At 60.3% G+C, this 19,083-nt stretch overlaps 1 protein-coding gene across 2 annotated transcripts in view; it reads left to right on the top strand.

The window, feature by feature from the left end:
- Nucleotides 1–16,025, top strand: part of DISP3 (dispatched RND transporter family member 3) — a 44,464-nt gene extending 28,439 nt beyond the window's left edge. Inside the window, exons 8-21 of one of the 2 annotated variants that reach the window (XM_037045231.1) lie at nt 175–323; nt 535–696; nt 1,520–1,681; nt 3,308–3,421; nt 4,072–4,208; nt 5,355–5,539; nt 7,328–7,458; nt 7,534–7,706; nt 8,613–8,739; nt 9,201–9,320; nt 11,405–11,564; nt 12,143–12,256; nt 12,601–12,767; nt 13,586–16,025. In XM_037045231.1, coding sequence (XP_036901126.1) covers nt 175–323; nt 535–696; nt 1,520–1,681; nt 3,308–3,421; nt 4,072–4,208; nt 5,355–5,539; nt 7,328–7,458; nt 7,534–7,706; nt 8,613–8,739; nt 9,201–9,320; nt 11,405–11,564; nt 12,143–12,256; nt 12,601–12,767; nt 13,586–14,274 — 2,590 coding nt within the window. In that variant the 3' untranslated portion in view covers nt 14,275–16,025. Of the gene's footprint in view, nt 1–174; nt 324–534; nt 697–1,519; nt 1,682–3,307; nt 3,422–4,071; nt 4,209–5,354; nt 5,540–7,327; nt 7,459–7,533; nt 7,707–8,612; nt 8,740–9,174; nt 9,321–11,404; nt 11,565–12,142; nt 12,257–12,600; nt 12,768–13,585 lie in introns of both variants that reach the window. The other variant, XM_037045232.1, reaches the window with a different exon arrangement.
- The last annotated feature ends 3,058 nt before the right edge of the window (nt 16,026–19,083 follow it).

The following is a 19,083-nucleotide window of genomic DNA, read 5'->3' as shown; positions in this document are numbered from 1 at the left end:
GGCCCTGGGGGAGACGACGCTGGGAAGAAATCAGGCACAGGTTTCTGGACTGTCCCGAGTGCCATGTCGGCAGCGGCGTGAGACCCGGGTTCCTGTGGTGGCCAGGACCCTGCGCGCCCTCCCCGGCCACCCAGGACCAGCAGTGCTCACCCCTCACCCCCACTCTCTCCGTAGCTGCCACCAGAAGTGTGTCCGCAAGAGCTCCCTGCACATCCCCGGGGACGTGTTTGCCACTCCCGAGAGGGCTGGGGGCAGCCCGGCCCCGGGCCCCATGCCCTACCTGGATGATGACATCCCCTTGCTGAATGTGGAAGAAGAGCCAGGTAAGAGGGAGCAGGCCTGCCCCCCACCCCCTGAGACCTGGGTGTGGCCTATGCCAGGGGAGGTGACTCTTGACGAGATGGTTTGAGGACAGGCTGGACCTGAGGCAGGGGGCTGCACCAGGTGGTCTGGGGGCAGAGAGGGTGAAGAGCAGGGTGGGCTTGGACTCAGGCTGGGCCAGGCCTCTCACAGGCCACCGCTCTGCACTGGCAGTGTCTCTGGAGCTGGGCGACGTGTCTCTGGTGTCTGTGCCCCCCGAGGGCCTGCAGCCTGCCCCCGACAGGGGTGGCCAGGGGCAGCTCATCGCTCACCTACAGGAGCTGCTGCACCACTGGGTGCTGTGGTCAGCTGTCAAGAGCCGCTGGGTGATTGTGGGTAAGTGGGCTCCACACCCTTCTTCTTGCCTTGTAGTTTCTATCCAGTGTCGGAGTGGGGGCGGGGAGACTCCCCCAAAGAACGTGTAGGCGTTGGGAGCCCGCTCCATCCTGCAAATGAGCTGGAAGTCAGACCTGGGTTGGCATCCCACACTCGCTCTCAGCCTCACTTTCTCCCTTTGTGGAATGTAGCTGGTCCGCAATAGCTTTTGTCTATTGAGCACCTACTATGTGCCAGTCATCATGCTGGGCCATATAGCAGAGCACTCAGTGCTTGGGCTCTGGAGTTAGACCAGCTTGGCTGAGTTGGTGCTAGCTGGGTGACCTTGGCTATGTCCATCAGTCTGAGCCTCAGTTTCCTGTCTTGTCTGTGATTGTGATAAAGTCAGGCAGGGTAAGGTCAGGGCAGGCAGATTGTGGAAGGGATGCCACAGCGCATGTAACAAACTTAGCCCAGTGCAGTAGGTGCTCAATAAACTGTAAAAGCGGCTGCTGTTCTCGTTGGCAACAGTATTTAGGGTTGTATACAAACAACCGAATGAGCCAGCTCTTTATAAACTAAATGCGCTAAGATAGTGGCTGGTTCTTGTCCAGGAGCGTGAGCTCGGAGCTTAGCATCTGACTCCCAGGTGATACCCAGCAACCAACCCCAACCCTTGGCTGATCCCTAGCCAGCTTTGCCCACAGGCTGGCAGGCTGGGGCCCACCCACTCCTGTGGCAGCCCTCCCCGCTGCTCCCCCATCCAGGGGGCAGCTCTGCGTCAAGGCTCTGGAGGCATCGCCTGGGTCCCAGCCCCGCCTCGTGCGGTGTCCTTTCCTCACAGGGCTCTTTGTCTCCATCCTCATCCTGTCCCTGGTGTTCGCCAGCCGGCTCCGCCCCGCCAGCCGAGCCCCGCTGCTCTTCCGGCCCGATACCAACATCCAGGTGCTGCTGGACCTCAAATACAACCTGAGCGCTGAGGGTATCTCCTGTATCACCTGTTCAGGTGAGAGTTTCCATCCGGGGGTCCTCTGTGGGCCCCAGCTCTCTCTGGAGTCCAGGTCTCAGTGGCTGTTGGCCTGAGAGATATGAGATCCACGCTCAGCATTTCTGCATTTCATTAAACAAGTATTTCCTAGGTGTCCGCTGCCTGGCACTGGGGACACCACAGTGGGTAGGACAGGCTTCCCAAACTCAGGGAGTTCATTCCGCTGCTAGGAGCCAGCCATTGAAATAGTAGATCTGAATGGGAACTGGTTAGCTGGGAGGGAGAGATGGTGGGGGCTGGGACCAGAGTGTTGATGGTGACAGTGGAGTCAAGAGACATTTCCCAGAACTTAGTGACAGGATGTCTCAGGGAGGAGCAAGGAAGTGAAAGAAAGATGTCTCCCTGCCTTAGAGGGAGCCTGGGCCGGGCCCTCATTTTACGGAGGCAAGCAAGGCGACTCGAGGTCATACAGCGTTGCCAGAGCAAGTTAGAAACCAAATGAGAAGATGCTTGGGCGAACGCATTCAGCTCCTGGGAGAAGATCCGCTGACTGCTGTAATTGCCTTCATCTAATTAGGGTGGTGTTCAGATTAACTTGGCCTTCCCCTTGGTGATGGCATTAGCCAAATGCATGGTAATTGACTGCAGCTCAGAGAGGTGCCCGAGGAGCCCCTCCTAAATTGGAGCCAGCCTGGGCCGCGCCCCCAGCTCCCCTCCTGCCCGCCTGGGCATACAAATTAAACTCCATTATCACTGCCAATACAAGGGCTCCTGCCATCCCTCAGGGCCTGGAGGCCAGAAGCCACATCCACTCCCATTGCACAGATGGACAAACCGCTGGGTGATCCTGAAGTCCCTGGAAGCATCTGGAGAAGGGCCGGGACCTCAGTCAGAGTCCAGCCTCTTTTATCTGTTACCACTCTGGACTGCCTCTGAAAGGGACCCTTCACATTGGGGCAAAGAGAGCTTCGGCTGGAAGGGCAGACAAGACCGGGGGTCCTGATGGGGCTCTGCCTCTCACACCCTCTGCAGGTCCCGTAACATCCCTGACCTTCTGCTCTCTTCCCTGTCAGGTGGGGTTAACAACAGTGGCCTCCTAGGATTAGTGGGAGGATTAAAATTTTGAAGGTGTAAAATGGCTCTCATTAAAAAGCAAAACTTATCCACAATGCTTGGGCAAAAGAGGAACGTCCCCGACCACCTCTGCTAGCTGGTAACGCTCCGTGCCTGACCGCCCCTGGCCAGTGCTGTGACTGAGCATCTGTCACAAGCTACAAGCTCAGAAGCAACGTCCCACTCGGTCCTCAGCCACCGTCTGGATGGACGGTGTGGTCCCCTTTGATGGGGGGAGAGCGAGGCCTGCGGGTGGGAGAAGGGAAAGCTTCGGAGCGTCTCTGGTTGGCACATGCTCTCTCTTGCTTAAGGTTCCTGTAAACTCAGTACTTGGTGTTTTTTGCAGTTCCATTTGATTTCTTTCAGACCTCTGACACTCCCGTTCCCCAAGCTGAGGGTGGGACGGGGCCCCCATCAGCCTGCAGCAGCTCCCGTGTCCCTGGGGTCGTCCCCAGTCCCAGCCTCTGTCCTCCCGCACTGGGCCCAGTGGGGATGGCCCTGCAGCCCCTGACCCAGCTCGGTGGGGGGCAGGTCTCTTCCAGGAGAAGCCCCACAGCCTGCAGAGCAACATCCGGACATCCCTGGAGAAGAAGAAGCGGGGCTCAGGGGTCCTGTGGGCTGGCCGGCCCGAGACCACCCTGCAGGGTCAGTGGCCTGCCTGGGGCGGGGGTGTTGGGGGACCCTGCCTGGTGCCAGGGTGTGGGTGCCCTGTGAGGAGAGCAGGCTAAGGTCTCCTGGGAGATGACAGCTGTGTTCTTGGGTCACTGTGGGTGGGTTGGATAGCTGCTGAATTCGGGGTGAACCAGGCCCCCTGCCACTGTCCCACCAGCTGTCCCCAGCCAGCCCAGCCTATGTGCCCATGAACCTGCCCTGTGCACCAAACTCACCCTGAGTGGGGGAGGGCAAGGGCTTCCGTGAGAGGTAGGGTGCTGGGACCTGAGTAGTAATTAAGTCCCCTGAAGGGCAGTTCTGTATGACCATGGTCACCCCATCTGTGCCCACTATTGTCATTCCCAGCCCCAGGCTCACACAGCTGCCACGACCCTACTCTGTGCCCACACAGTGTCACCAGCCACTTGCCATTGAAGGCACTCCCCCTACCCGTACCTTCACCCCGAACCCGTGACCACCACTTCGTCCCTCGCTGTTCACACAGCCACCCCGTCCTGGTGACCAAGGCCTCAGGAGGAGCTGGGGGCTCAGCTCCTCAGCTGGCCAAGAGGAGACTGCCCTGGGGTCAGGGGACACAGCCAAGGTGATGGCGCACCCCCTCCCACCCCGCGTTTGTCCCCCAGACTCCCCAGGCACCGTGTACGTCTCCAAGGCGATGAGCAGAGGCCGCCCGGCCGTCTACAGGTTCTCCCTCAACGCCAGCCTGCCTGCCCCTTGGCAGATCGTGTCTCCTGGGGATGGGGAGGTGTCCTCCTTCCAGGTGAGCCTGGGCTGTCGTGAAGCGAGTCACCACGACCAGGGGAGGGGGCCCTCAATGCCCTGCTGCCGCAGCCGGGCACTGGCCATGCAGGGAGGGGTAGGCCGGGTCTGTGAGCTGTGAGTGGCTGCAGGCCAACAGGGGCCGCCCCATCCTGTCCCGCCCTGCCCCTGGCCAGGTCTGTGGTGGGTCCCTGCAGAGGGGTGAGAGTGCATGCTTCCCAGTCAGCCAGTCCTGGGTTCCAGTCTTAGCTCTGCCATTTCTAGCCTGTGTGCCTTTGGGCGGATGACTTAGTCTCTCTGAGCCTCAGCTTCCTCGGCTACGAAATGGGCTAGGAAAAGTCCCAGCCAGGTTGTGGGTGACTTGGGAGGTAAGGCCTGTGTGTCACAGAGCCTCCGAGGTCCGTGAGGGCTTGACCCCCGGTCGCCGTCCATGAGAGCGCTGTTCCAGCGCCCAGAGGAGGTCCCCCAAAGGCCACGCGGGCCTCTGGGTTTTTCTTCGAAGGAATCATTTGTGTTTCCTTAACATGTCACAGCCTCCCACGTGGCACTTAACACATGTGCCAGCACATGGGTCCACTTGAAAGATGAGGGGTCCGGGGCAGTTCCTGACTCAGAGCCTTCAAGTTGCTGTTCCCACTGCCTGGGAAGCTTTCCTTCTTACTTTCTGTGTGCTGACCCCCCATCCGGGTGTCAGCACAAATGTCACCTCCCGCAGAGCCCTGTTCTGGCCATCCTTCTTGCCTGGCCCTCCTCTCCCCGTGCTCATCTACCCTGTGTCTTGTCCTCATGGCCGTCCAGTTCCTGGCCCCTGAAAGAACCTAAAGCCACAGTACCTGGCAGTACTTGGGGGCGGGGGCAGGGACCAAGCCCAGGTCGCTCACTGCTGTGCGCCCTGCTCAGGGTGTGGCACAGGGTCGGCGCTCAGGTGAAGGAAAGACTGAGGCTCAGAGAGGCAAGGAAGGATTGGCCTGATCTTCCCGCTCGAACCCAGGCCTCCTGAGCCCCTGCCCAGGGCTCTCTCCTGCACTCTGGGGTCTGGGACTGGGCGGGACAGGCAGAGGAGGGCGGGGACAACGCCTGCATCCAGGCCCCAGCGGAGGCAGCCTCCCGGAGTCACGTGTCTTGTCTCTGTCGATCCACTGCTTAGGTGTATAGAGCGCCTTTTGGTAACTTCACCAAGAAGCTGACCGCTTGTGTGTCTACAGTAGGGCAGCTCCAGGCGGCAAGCCCCGCCCGCAAGTGGCTGGTGACGACCTTGGCCTGCGACACCAAGCGGGGCTGGAAGTTTGACTTCAGCTTCTACGTGGCCGCCAAGGAGCAGCAGCACACCCGGTGAGAGCCTCGCCTGAAGCCTGTGTCCTCCAGCCCGGCCCCTCCCCTCCCCCGCCTCTGCCGCCCCGATGCCAGCAGGTGCCTCTAAGGAACCGTGTCCCTTTCCACACAGCAGTTCAGATATTTCTCTGCCCAAGACACGGGGGTGGGTGGGGACACCAGCAAAGATGGTGGCCAGTGATCTGCTCCCCTGTCCGCCTCTCTCCCTCTCCATGGCTCACACCAGCCACCTCACTACTCCTCAGCAGGACCAGCAGTTCCCACCTCAGAGCCTTTGCATTTGCTGTTCCCTCTGCCTGTAATGCTCTTCCCCCACTCCTCGCGTGGTTCACTTCTCAAGATTCAGGCCCCGGCCCACTGTCCCCTCCTGGGAGAGGCTGTCCCCCACGTAAAATAGTCACACCTGTTCTCTCCCTGACACCACCTCTTTCTGGCCCCGTCACCACCTGCATCATTCCCTTCTACCAGCTGTCACCAGTCTCCCCTCAGGAGCTCCGGCACGTCGACAGTGGCCACCACGACTGCTGGTCCTTGCCACGTCCCCAGCACGGGCCTGGCTCAGAGCCATTGCTCCATAAACACCCGCTGAATGAGTGAGTGAGTGCGTGCGTGCGTGCACTCGGCACCTCCTCTCCAAGGCACTCACTTCACCTCTCAATGTGGATAATTAATTCAGAAGGCACTGAATGTCCCTCCTCAGACTGTAAGGTGACAGGAGGGACTCTGTCGTGTGTACCTACTGTATGGTATGCTCAGGCCTGCTTATGCCTGGCATGAAGTAAGTACCTAGAACAGTACCTCACTGCATTCTGTGCCTTGGGACACCTTGAGTCAGCCTGGGCGGCTTTCCCCGGGTCCCATTCCCATGTCCTGGGCCCTACATGCATTTTTCCGTTGACACTGTTAATGGCCCCAGATCTTTGCTCTGCTCCCTTCATTCATTTCACAAACCCCGAGCAATGCCCGTGTGCTGGCAGCATACAGGTCTGGGGGTATGGTGGAGGGGACAGCTTGCCACTGCCTTCAGGCCTATCGGCGGTAGATAGCCGCCCACAGGTCAACTGCAATGCCATTTATTACAACTTACGTACAGACTCCAAGACAGTGTGGGGCCCTGCACTGGTGAGCACCTGGGGCCAGGGTCTTTGACGGGGCCCAGCCTCAGGACCACCAGCACCCGCACAAGGCTGAACGCCGCTGGGGGCCCAGGGCTGAGGCATGGGGGTAGGGGGGTGGCCAGAATGGGCCTGCTGGGCCCTTCCAGCCAGGTCCACCCTCTGCCCACCCTCCCCTGAGCCCAGGGCTGGGCTTGCTCTGCACATACACAACAGTGACTGGGGTCGGGCTTGCTGGATGAGCTTAGAACATTCTAGAAAGAACCTTGAGCTACATCAAGTCCAGTGGTGAGCAAGCTGACCATAGAACCGTTTCTTCAAAACACAATCTTGAATCTCCGTAACTGTCGCGGTTGAGGCGGGGCAGCCTGGCAGAGCTTCTGAGCAGGGACCCCCAGGGCTGCCCTGGGGGTCCCTGTGAATTCTCACACCTCAGGAGGCCAGTCTGGGAACTGCAGCTCTCCAACCCTCATGCCACCGGTCGGGGGAGAATCTGGTACAGGGAGGACCTTGAGCAGGTCCCAGAGAGTGGGCATTGGCGGGGGCTGGATAAGAGCGAGCCTGTGGACCCCAGATCCCTGTGCTGGGCGAGCCCGAGGCTGTGCATGTGACCCCACCTCCCCCGGTCCTCCAGGCCGCCCCGACCTCAGCCCCGCCTCCCTTGCCTCCACAGGAAACTATACTTCTCGCAGTCCCACAGGCCGCCCTTCCACGGGCGCGTGTGTGCCACACCTCCCGGCTGCCTGCTCAGCTCCAGCCCTGATGGGCCCACCAAAGGCTTCTTCTATGTGCCCAGTGAGAAAGGTACACTCAGGAAGGTGGCCATGGGACCTGGGGGGCTGGGCGCCACCTCTACTGCAACGGCGACTCCCCCTGCAGGGCCCAGGACCCGCCTCTCGGCCACCTTCGGCTTCAACCCCTGCGTGAATACAGGCTGCGGGAAGCCAGCAGTGCGGCCGCTGGTGGACACGGGCGCCATGGTCTTCGTTGTCTTTGGCATTGTGGGCATCAACCACACGCGGCAGGTGGACAACCATGTCATCGGGGACCCGGTACGTGGGTCCACTCGGAGCAGGTGCCAAAGGTCCCATCCAACGAGGCTTACCAGCAAGGACCGGCCCAGAGGCCACCCTCCCAGGCTTCCCCACACCTTCCCCAGGCCTCCCCACACCTTCCCCAGGCCACACAGGACCCTCACGGGTATCCTTTCTCTTGAGGACTGAGCACAGCTGAGCTCTCAGAATCACCCAAGAGTCTGAACACATGTGGGGGTCTGAGCTGGCTGTCCCTCCCCATTTGGGCTGGGATAGAGGTAAGGGCAATGCACGCATGTAAAACCGCTGCCCCGCCTGCTGCAGGCACCCCCGCCCCGTGGGGCCTCCCTCCCCTTGTGCGTGTCTGTGTTCCATGCTGGCTCTTGGGTGTTGGAAGGGAGAGGCGCTGGAGGGGCTGTGACGAGGGCTGTGCCTGGCTCGTGACAGGAGCTGGGTGCATGCTGGGAAGGGCTGAATTAGGCACTGAGGCACCGCTGCCTTGAGAAGTCATCCAGCAGGGAACCCAGGGTGAGGCACGAAGTGACCTTGGGCAGGTGAGGTCGAGGACCTCAGCCTGTGCAGTCCAGACAGATAGTCCGAAGGTGTTCAGAGGAGGGCTGGGCAAGTCCAGGCTTCCTCCCAGAGGGGACGGGGAGGGTTTGGCTGTGCAGAGACAGAGGAGAGCAGGAAGCCCAGGGGAGAGGGTTGTGAGTGAAAGCAAGCATGTGAGGCCAAAGGGTCTGTGTGGGGGTGGGCCGTAAGGGGAGCAAATGGTGCCGCTGGGGGCAGGCTTGGGCTGGCTTGGGTGGGGACCCCGGGGCGCCACGCCCAGGACTCCAGCTTGGTGGTAACGACCACGGGGACCCAGGACCGAGTTCCCGACTCACTGAGCGGCCTGCACCGGCTTGTGTCTCCTTGGGAAAGGGCAGCGTCATCTATGATGGCAGCTTTGACCTCTTCAAAGAAATTGGGCACCTGTGTCGCCTCTGCAAGGCCATCGCGGGGAACGCAGAGCTGGTGAAGCCAGGCGGCGCCCAGTGCCTGCCCTCAGGTGTGCTGGGAGTCCACTCCTTTGAGGGAGGAGGGACTGGGGTCCTGCAGATGTGTTTCTGTGCGGACGTTGGCGTGTCTTCCGGAAGAGAGTGGGCTCGTGCGTGAACGTGAATTGGCCCCAAGGCACCTGTGTGCCGTGTGTGTGTGTGGGCACACCTGCAGGAGAACATTTCCAGAATCTGGGCAGCCCATATGTGACCAGGCTCAGTCTCCCTGAGACGGCACAGGACACTGCTCTCCATGGGGATGGCGGACAGGTGTTTAGGTTCCCAGTGACGTTGCCATGGTCACACACACTTCCAACCTGAGGTTAGAGGGAGGGCTGCTGCCTCCCCCACCGACTCCCACCCTGGCAGGTGGGCACATGTGCACGTTGGGAGGGGTGGGGGGGTGCTCTCCCAGGTAACCCCCCCCGCCTCTCTCCTCCCCGCAGGCTACAGCATCTCCTCCTTCCTGCAGATGCTGCACCCCGAGTGCAGGGAGCTGCCCGAGCCCAACCTGCTGCCCGGGCAGCTGTCGCACGGGGCCGTGGGCGTCAAGGAGGGACGCGTGCAGTGGATCTCCATGGCCTTCGAGTCGGTGAGCCCCTGGCGGCCGTGCATGCGTCACCTCTGACCCCTGGCCCTTGTCCCAGATCAGAGGGGTTGCTCTTCCGAGGGACATAGAGGCCCAAAGAGGTGGAATTGCTCGTCCAGGGTCACCTGGTCAGTGAGTGTTGGCACAGAGTGCTGACCCAGCCCATAGGGCTCCACCCTGGTCCCTCGCAGGCCACCAGCCACTCCCACCGCCCTCCCTCCCACCTGCCCGGGGTCTGCTTCCTCTGCCAGCCTCTGGGCTGCAGGGGTGTGAGGGGTTGGGGGCTGGCGACAGAACAGGACACTGCCCTCTGCCACTGTGGGGGCCAGTGTGAGGCCACAGACCTCAGTGCTGGGCCACCTCCAGAGGGACTCAGAAGCCAAGGGACTGGCCGTCCCATACCTCACTGCTCCTTCTCTCACCCCAACATTCACCAGGCTCTGCCCAAGAAGGCACACATGTGCACGCACGTGTGCACATGCACACACGTGCAGACACGCACACCCTGCCCTGGGCATCTGAGGGTCTCGGAGCCATGACGCTTCACTGTGTGAGGCTCACCAAGTCCGCCCCTGCTGCCTCCATGCTGTGACCTGGGGCCCAGTCCTGCTCTGACCCCCATGTGCTCTGTGACCTTGAGCAAGGAGCTTGTTCCCTCTGGTCCCAAGTTCCTCCCCAAAGAACAGGGCCCCAGACCCCTGCCTGCTGTTTAGTGGTCCTTGAGAAGCAACGGGGAGATCACAGGAGGGCACTGGGGAATGACAATGATGGTGACAAGGGTACAAGTGGTCCCCGTTTCCTTCCTACTACATGTGCCACTCACTGCACAGACAGCCAAACCACCGGCCACCAGCCAGGGGCCTGGGAACCCTCCCAGCCCTCAGTGAGCCCCAGGCTACTGCAGACACTGGTTCAAAGCCCAGGCAGTTTTTTAACTGTGGTAAAATGTAATGGAATTGACCATCTTGACCATGTGGAAGTGTGCAGTGCAGTCACACTGAGTATATCCACACTTGTGCACAACCGTTGCCACCTCCTGCCTCCACTTCTCATCATACGAAACCGAAGCTCTGTCCCCTCCCCGTGGCCCTGCGACCACCGTTCTCCTTTCTGTCCCCGTGACTTCGACTCCGTAGAGCCCCCCAGGTGGCATCGCACAGCATGTGTGTGCGGTTCATCTTCTCAGCGCTGTGTCCTCCAGGTCAGCCCCTGTCCTGGCAGGTGTCAGAATGTCCTCCCTTTGTCAGGAGGGCTGAAGCCACACACAGTTTCAGAGACGAGAGAGTCCCTGCTCAGGCTTCTCATGACAGGATGTCACTTCCAAGCTGACCCCCACCCACTCCACTGTACACATATGCACAGACACACCTCGACTTGCTCAGACACGGGGAGTGGAACCTGCGGGGGGCGGAACCGGGCCAGTGAAATAACTCAGGTGGAAGGTCCAGGGGAGGATGAGTGCCCATGCCCACCCCCTGCCCCTGAACAGCTCCTTCAGCTGGACACTGAGAACTGGACAGACTGCCCCCTGCCTTCCTGGACTCCCAGTCTGGCCAGCAGATGGGAGGTTGCTGGGCAGTAACAAGAACTGTGATTCTCAGGCCAGAGTCTGGGTCCTCTCCTACTCTGGGGCATCTGGCCATTCTCTGAATTTGGCCACTTAAAAAGTAATAGATTCCTCTCTCTAGGTTTCTTGCCAAGCCAAGAGGATGCCCATCTTGGGGCATCGAGGAAGGCTTCCTGGAGGAGACAGAACTGTAGTGAGCCTTGAAGGATGAATGGGAGCTGGCTTTGCAGGCAGAGGGTGGGACACAAGAGCAGGAGGGCTCTGGGAGCTGCACGTGGCTCTGTTGGAAAGGGGCGGGGACTTTGGATGCATTGGAACCTGCTGCTGCTGGGAATGCGTCCCCAGAAGCTGGCAGGTGGCTGTCCTGGATTGGCTGACCCCTCCCTCCCCACATACAACGTGCTCCACTCACAGGTGGCCAAGAACTGGCTGCATCTGCCCCAGAAAAGACCACCTGTGGCCTGGGAAGGGTGAGGGGGCCACAGCCACCCGCCCCTCTCACTGGCTCATGTCCCTACAGACCACGTACAAGGGCAAGTCCTCCTTCCAGACCTACTCGGACTACCTGCGCTGGGAGAGCTTCCTGCAGCAGCAGCTGCAGGCGTTCCCCAAGGGCTCGGCCCTGCGCCGCGGCTTCCAGACCTGCGAGCACTGGAAGCAGATCTTCATGGAGATCATAGGCGAGCAGCCGCCAGCCCTCCCCTCCCCTCCCCCACCCTGGCTCCCACGGGATGGATGGCGGCAGCCGGGGACCCGGAGGTGATGGGCAGAGAGGGCAGGTCGTGGCCTGTCTGAGCCACACTCGTCATCTTCTCAGTCCTGGCCCAGAGCCCGGGAGACACGGAAATGACCCAGTGGCCGGGAACACTGATCGGCAGCCAGAGCTCGGGTCCCCTCCTGCTCTCCTCCAGGGGCATCTGCTTACTGATCAGCATTCTCTGATCCCCAACTGGCCCCATACAAAGGAAAAGCAACGGCCACCACGGCAGTCGCTGTCATTCTGAGCCCTTCACCGGCCCGGGCCCCCTGACCCGTGTTATCTCTTTAAACTCCACACGGGGCCTGTGGGTGGGTACTGCTCTTGCCCCAGTTTACGGCCGAAGAAGGGGAGGCGCAGAGAGGTCAGGTGGCTCTCCCGGCCAGCTGCGGCCGTGCCCATCGGTTGACCCTGGTGACCTCTGACCTGGGGGGGTGAGGAAGGGTCTTGGGCACCCTGTGTGGTGCAGCCCGGCTGAGGACCCTCTTCTCTCACCAGCAGGGGTGCAGAGCGCCCTGTACAGCCTGGCCTTGTCCCTGCTCATCTGTGTGGCTGCGGTGGCCATATTTACTACCCACGTGCTGCTGCTGCTGCCTGTGCTCCTGAGTATCTTGGGTATGTGGGCTGCGGCCAAGGACCCCGCTGGTGGGAGGCCGTCAGCAGCTTTCCCTCTGCCCTGCACTGTCCCCTCACCTCAATGACGGCCCACCGACCAACCAGACCCTGACCCCCAGCAAAATGTCGCCCCACAAGTCTGCTCCCAAGGCAAACCAGATATCACTGGGTATAGCTTCCAGCCCAGTGACGTGTTGCTGCCCCCATCTCTCGCTGGCCCTAACCCCCTGCTGCCGGAGGTGGGGCTCCACTGCAGACTGCCCTCCCCTTTCCCCAGGGACCTTCTGAGTTCCCCTAGAACCCCTCTGGGCTCAGCCACCTCCCTGCTGTCCCCGCCCCTGCAGGCATCGTCTGCCTCGTGGTGACCATCATGTACTGGAGCGGCTGGGAGATGGGCGCCGTGGAGGCCATCTCCCTGTCCATCCTCGTCGGCTCCTCCGTGGACTACTGCGTCCATCTGGTCGAGGGGTACCTGCTAGCCGGAGAGAGCCTACCCCCCCACCAGGCCGAGGTGAGCCCCCGGGCCACCCTGACCCAGTGCTGCTGACCATCCAAGGACAGCTAGACACCTCCGTGCCCAACCCCCGACTGCAGTGTGTTCTAGAAGCATGGTGTCCGGGTCCAATCTCCCAGGGGTCTCAGTTCCACAGCCACTCCCCGAAGCAGCGCTCTGGGCCCTAGTGGGTCTTCTCCCCCAGCCTCCCTAAGTGAACCCCAGGGGTTGGGCCAGGCGGCACCCAAGGGCCTTTCCTGCTTCTGGCCCTTGAGTCCCAGTGCCACTCCAGCCTGGGGAGCAGGGCTGGGCCCTTCATTCATGACCCCGAGGCCACCAGCTGGCCCTGAGGGGCTCAGTGAGAACATGCTCTTTGCTCAATGCCAAACCAGCCCTGGGTCTCATAAAGATGTTTTCTCCTTGTTTGGAATTGTACTGGTGTGAACACATTCACAATATGTAAATTAAATTATTTAATTTACACTTAGTTGCTTGTAGTCAAAAGAAGGAAGTCAGTTCCAATTAGGGCTCCCATTTACGAGCACCTACTATGCAGATCATCAGCATCCTGGTTGTCATGGCAACATTAATGCATGCGGGGGACAGGGGGCCTCTGTGTGCTGTGAGCTGCTGTAGGAAAACCATCTCATTTCCCCGTACCCCTGTGGAGCTGGGGCTGGAATCGGCCCACTTACCGAGGCAGAGCAGGGGCCTCCCCAGGGCAGGGCTGGCCTTGGGTGCATGTTGACCCAGCACCCCAGCCCCAGGCAGACGGGGAGGTATCCTGCTGTCATGCCGGGTCCCCCACCCCAGCCTCTGCTCTTACCCACTACCAGGACGCCCACTCCCTGCGCCAGTGGCGGACTCTGGAGGCCGTGCGGCATGTGGGCGTGGCCATCGTCTCCAGCGCCCTCACCACCGTCATCGCCACAGTGCCCCTCTTCTTCTGCATCATCGCCCCTTTTGCCAAATTCGGCAAGATCGTCGCCCTCAACACAGGCGTCTCCATCCTGTACACACTCACAGTCAGCACGGCCCTGCTCGCCATCATGGCCCCCGGCTCCTTCACGCGCACCAGGACTTCCTTCCTCAAGGCCCTGGGCGCTGTGCTCCTGGCGGCAGCCCTGGGGCTGGGCGCCTGCCTCGCACTGCTCCGGAGCGGCTACAAGATCCCCTTGCCCAATGGGACCTCCCTATAGCCCCGGCACTGGGTCCCCACCTGCTCACTTTGGCCCAGCGGGTGGGGACGAGACACTTGTTCTATGACCCCAGAAGCACTCTTTTCCCTCTTGGCTCCTGCTTGTTTTGTCCCCAGGCCTGTGCTGGAAGGTGGCCTCAGCCCACACAGCCTCATCACCATGCCCAGCCAGAGCTGGGGGGTGAGGCCGGCAGCAGCCCCGCACTGGGCTCCCCCCAGCAGCGGGAGAGACCCGCCCTCCTCCTGGGCCCGGTCACCATGGTGGTCAGGTCACTTTCGCAGGGGTGTCTCTCTCACACTGCCGCCGTGCTCACAACAGTTCTCTGATGTGGGTGTTCCAGGCCCCTATTCGACAGATGTGAAAACTGAGGCACCAGGAGTCAAAGTGACGGGCCTCTCACTGGGTCAGTGGCAGAGCCAGAGCTACTGCCTGAGCCCCATGCCTCCCTTGGGGACTTGGCAGGACAGGCAAGCACAGTGGGTTACAGGGCAGGGGCCTTGCACCCCTGCCTCCCCTCCCCTCCGCTTTACCACAGCCATTGCCAGGTGGTCCCATGGCTCTCCCCGGGCCTTTTGGTCCTGGCCAGAGAGGACAGAGGGACCAGCCTGGGGTTCTGCATGTCCTATCCTTGGCCCCAGCCTCAAGGGACCGTTCTAAGACCCTCCCTGAGGACTTGGGGGCCCAGCACAACGGTCCTCATGGAGCCACCATCTCCCCAACCTGCCTCCGGGGTGGACCAGGGAGACGAGCTGGCGGAGCCCGCCACCTGCTCACAGCAGATGGTTCCCATTAAAGTGAAATGAAACTACAGACCACCGCCATTAACACGAGAATTTTAAGCATCGCTGGCTCTATCACATTCTTAAAATGGAGATAAGTGTTCACCTGCTGCCCAGCCAGAAGGACACTGAGGGGAGGAGGGTGCCCAAGCTGCTGGGGCTCGGGGCCATGGGGGTCTGCGCTGGCCCAGGGCAAGACTGGGGGCCTCAGGGGCTCACTGGATGCCCCTTTAAGGGGCTCATCTGGCTCCCCAGTGGGGACACTTTCACTTGCTGTTGGTGTGCCTGGCATTGTGCTGGACACTGACCTCCCTTGGGACAGATACTGTCCACTGGACATTAGGAAGCTGGACACAAACTGAGCTGGGACTGAACCCTGAGGATGGGAAAGGCAACATCAAGGGTGGTCTCCGGCTGGCTCAGCAGGTCATCTGTAAATGTGAGGGGGCGGAGCACGCCAGACATGTAACGCCATGTCCCCTGCCTAGTGCTTGCCTGGCACCGAGTAGGGCCTTTGTGTTTGCTGAGGGCACATCAGGCCTTCGGACCCACCATCTGCTGTGAGACAGCAAACCAGCAACTAATGGTGTAAGCCACCCTGTAACGACTGGTGTAAGCAACGACTGTGCCACGGTTTGGTTTAGTCGGCCTGGGCCGCCCTTATGCCGCGCCACACACTGGGCAGCTTGCAAGAGCAAAAATGCATTCCTCATGCTTCTGAGGCTGGAAGTCCAAAGTCAAGGTGTGGGTGGCGCTGGTTCGGAAGGAGTGTCTGTGCCACGCCTGCCTCCTGCTCTCTGGTGACGGCTAGCAGCCCTGGTGTGCAGGCGCATTGCTGCCTCTGCCTGCCTTCCCGTCCGATTCACATCACGTCCCCTCTCACTGGGACACCAGTCATATTGGATTAGGGCCCGCCTAATGACCTCATCTTAGTCACCTGCAAAGACCCCATTTCCAGCTAAGCTCACATTCACAGGGACCAGGGTTCAAAGTATGTTCTGGGGGGAGAAGAGGGGACACAACACAACCTGCAACAGGATTGAACGTGGGTCAGCTCGTTTGTCAACCGGAAGGAGGAAGTGCTGTCATGCCGGTTTCACACGTGGACAAACCGAGACTCCAAGAAACGGACTTGCCCGGGTCATGCCAGAGGTGACGGTGGAGCCAGACCAAGCCCCACCAGCCTGCCCCGGGGTGTGAAGCCCCCGGAGGATTGTAACTCAGGGTGATGACAAGGTTGGTGGCGAAGTCGGGATGCCTGTTCTTAGAAAATTTGGAATGAAGCCCTTGAGCTTGTACACTGCTTCACACGTCAGCATTTTCCCGGCAGCCTCGCGGGCACCTGAGCCCTCGGCGGGGAGGCCCTGCAAAGAGCACAGGGGCTGAGGGGGCTGGGTCGTGCTGGAGACGACGGCCCTGGGGGCTGATCAGCGGTTCAGGTGGCCCCACCCAGGGCTCTGGCAGCCCCCGTTTCCAAGTCCTGGTCCCGAGACCTCCCCAGTAACCCAGGCTCCCTGCAGAGGCACAGGCCCGTGCGCATCACTTGCGTGCAGTCCAAACGATGCCCATTTGTAAAGAGACCTCACTGAACCCATGCCTGTGCCTCAGAACGGTTCCTCTTCCTTCCCCTTGGCCTTGATCTTTCCTGAGTGTTGTGGGGTTGTTAGGCTGGCAGGTCAAGGGCGGAAGAGGCGAGGCCCTGGTGTCACTGTCCCCTGCCTGCCCCAGGGCTGCCCTGCACCGGTGTGACCCTCATGACTCTCCTGTGAGCTGGCTGCCCTCTTACCGATCAGCGCTCTGGGGCCCCAGAGGGACAGAAGAGTCCACACAGCACACCACCAGGGACTCGGGACCCCGGGTCCTGCCCACCCGCCAGGCCCATCCTCTGCAGATGGCATTCTCAACCTCAGAACATCCTCTCCTCCTCCGAACTGGCCTGTCCTGGTCCCTTAGGCCCTGCAAGGTGATGGCTGTGTCCAGCTCCTGTCAGGTAACTCTCCCCTCCCAGGCGCAGTGGCCCAGGCAAGGCTGGGGGAAAGGCGGGGCGACTGGGAACTTCGGCCACACACCTGTCTGCTACCTGCCTACAAATAAATGCCCCTCTGTCTTGCACACAGGGTCCCTGAAGCATTAATTCCCATAAAGAGAGTCTTGACCTTCCTTTGCCGCTGATGCACCGCTCGTGGTCTTCATGACCTTGTGGCCTTAATGACCTTCTTAATGACCTTGCTGAGCATCCACAAGATGTTCTTCATCAGCCCGGCACAGCAGCTACTCCCGGGTCTGCCGGGATGTGTGGGCATTCAGAGGGCCAAGGAGAGGCAGAGGGACCCCTGTCACCTGCATAGTCCCCTGGGCCCCTCCTCACCGGCCTTCCCTTGGAGACCAGGAGATATCAAGTGCCAGTTTTTTTGGAGTGTCCACCATGTCCCAGGCCCTAGCCATGCATTCTCAGAATCCTCTCAGCATTGCCCAGATGGGAAGGTTTTTTTATCCTGTTTCACTGCTGAGGAAACTCCAGCCCAGAGAGGTGAAGTAACTAGCCTGAGGCCACACAGCTTGTGCGTGATAGAGCTGGGGTTGCCACCCAGGGCTGCTGGCTTCTGAGTGTGCGCTGGCTGTCCCCTACAGTGGCCCCTCATCCGGGCTGATCTGACCAGTGGAAGCAGGCCAGCCGGGCAGCCAGGGTTCTCTCAACACAGGCACCCCCTGCTCGCCCCAGCCCCCACCCCCTAGAGTTGGGAGTCCGGCATCTGAGTCTTAGCTCCAGCCCTGCCTGGGCGACCTTCATCAAGCCACCGAGCATTGACTTAACGCCCTGGAAAATGAGGCAGGGGGCAAAATGGTGTCCAAAACTCTGGCTCCTTCCACGGCGGTGCTGCCAGGATTTGATTCTAAAGTCAAGCCGTCCCCAGTGGCCACCCTTCTGTGAGTCTCTCCTGTTATTATTGTCCACATCCTAGAAGCAGGAGAGTGCCCAATGGCACTGTTGGCCATTCATTTGGTTATGCAACAACAATTTATTAAGCACCTACTATGTGCCAGGCACTGTTCCCGACCTCAGTGATACAAGGGAATGCAAAAACAGCCCCAGACCCTGACCTAAGGGACCTTATAGTCAAGGTGGGAAAAATAATAACAGAGTCCCTCAAATATATACTCACAGAGCAGAGGGCTATGAGCGGGAAATGGGGGTAAGGGCACAAAGCCACATGGCCTGGCTGGCAGAAGGGTCCCTGGGGAAGTGGCTTCTTTGCTAAGATTTAAAGAACGAGGACAAGTTTCCTTGCCCCTGGGGAATGGACGCCATCCAACACAGGCCTTCCCAAGCCAAAGAAAACTGCAAAGTGATGTTGAGGTCTAAAGGAAGGGATGCACTGTGTGTTACAGGGGACAAGGCCGGAGCCTTCCTGGGGAGGTGGACCAGGGGAGGGGCACCTGCCTGGGCCAGGACAGAACATCTGGCCGTCTCAGGGGCTTGGTGCTCCGACCCACAGGACTCAGAGTCGCACACCCACCCCACAAAGTAAACCGAGAGTGACAAGCAAAGTTTGTGGAGTGGCCCACTGCACAAGACTCTCAGACCAGCATCTGTCACTCCGTCACCGCACAGAAAGTTGCCCAGGAAGAACCGAGCCTCCTTTTCCTCTTGGGGCCTCTGGGGCTCAGAGTGGCCTTCAAACCTGCTCCAGCAGGTTAAATGCTGTTGCCCTGGGCGTTCAAGGCTCAGCGGAGTCCCGTGAAGTGCCAGCCACTCACTCCAAACAGACTTAAAATATGAGCCCAGCAGCAGCAGGAGGGGTGGAGGTTCCAGACACCTCTGTCCACACACAACCTGGGGGTCCCAGGCTGGCCCGGGGCCTGGCGTTTTGCCCAGCCCTGCCCTTGAAGGTTGCCTGGATCGGCTTTAAGGACTAGGCCTGCAGTCCCTGCGGTGGAACCAGGATGCAAGAGCAGGTGGAGAGCGTCTCATCACCACGAGGGGGCGATCAGGCCCACACACCACGCCTTCCAGGAAGGAGTTCAAAGGGAGCCTCCCTTTTGGTTTCCCCACCTTTCATCTGTCCCCCTAGAAGCCTGTTCTTCACTCTCCTGGTCACTGTACCTTGATTTTACTTTGAGGGTCCTACCCCAACCCAGACTCTGTGGTGCACATGAAGCACAAGCCACCCTACCATTCCCCACCCCTCCACCATGAGTAACCATGTGACCTAGTCCTGACCAATCAGTGCATCCCATCTTCTCGGCCATAGTGATTGGTTGAGGGGTAGTCACTTGACCAAATCAGGCCAATGTGTGTCTTTCCGGGAACTTGCTGAAATTATTGGGAAAGATGAGCAACATTTCTAGGCTGTG

The sequence above is a fragment of the Sturnira hondurensis genome, unplaced genomic scaffold (assembly GCF_014824575.4).
Source record: "Sturnira hondurensis isolate 20B ecotype Veracruz unplaced genomic scaffold, ASM1482457v3 Scaffold0004257, whole genome shotgun sequence".
NCBI lineage: Eukaryota > Metazoa > Chordata > Mammalia > Chiroptera > Phyllostomidae > Sturnira > Sturnira hondurensis.
This window is presented reverse-complemented; position numbering and strand designations above follow the sequence as displayed.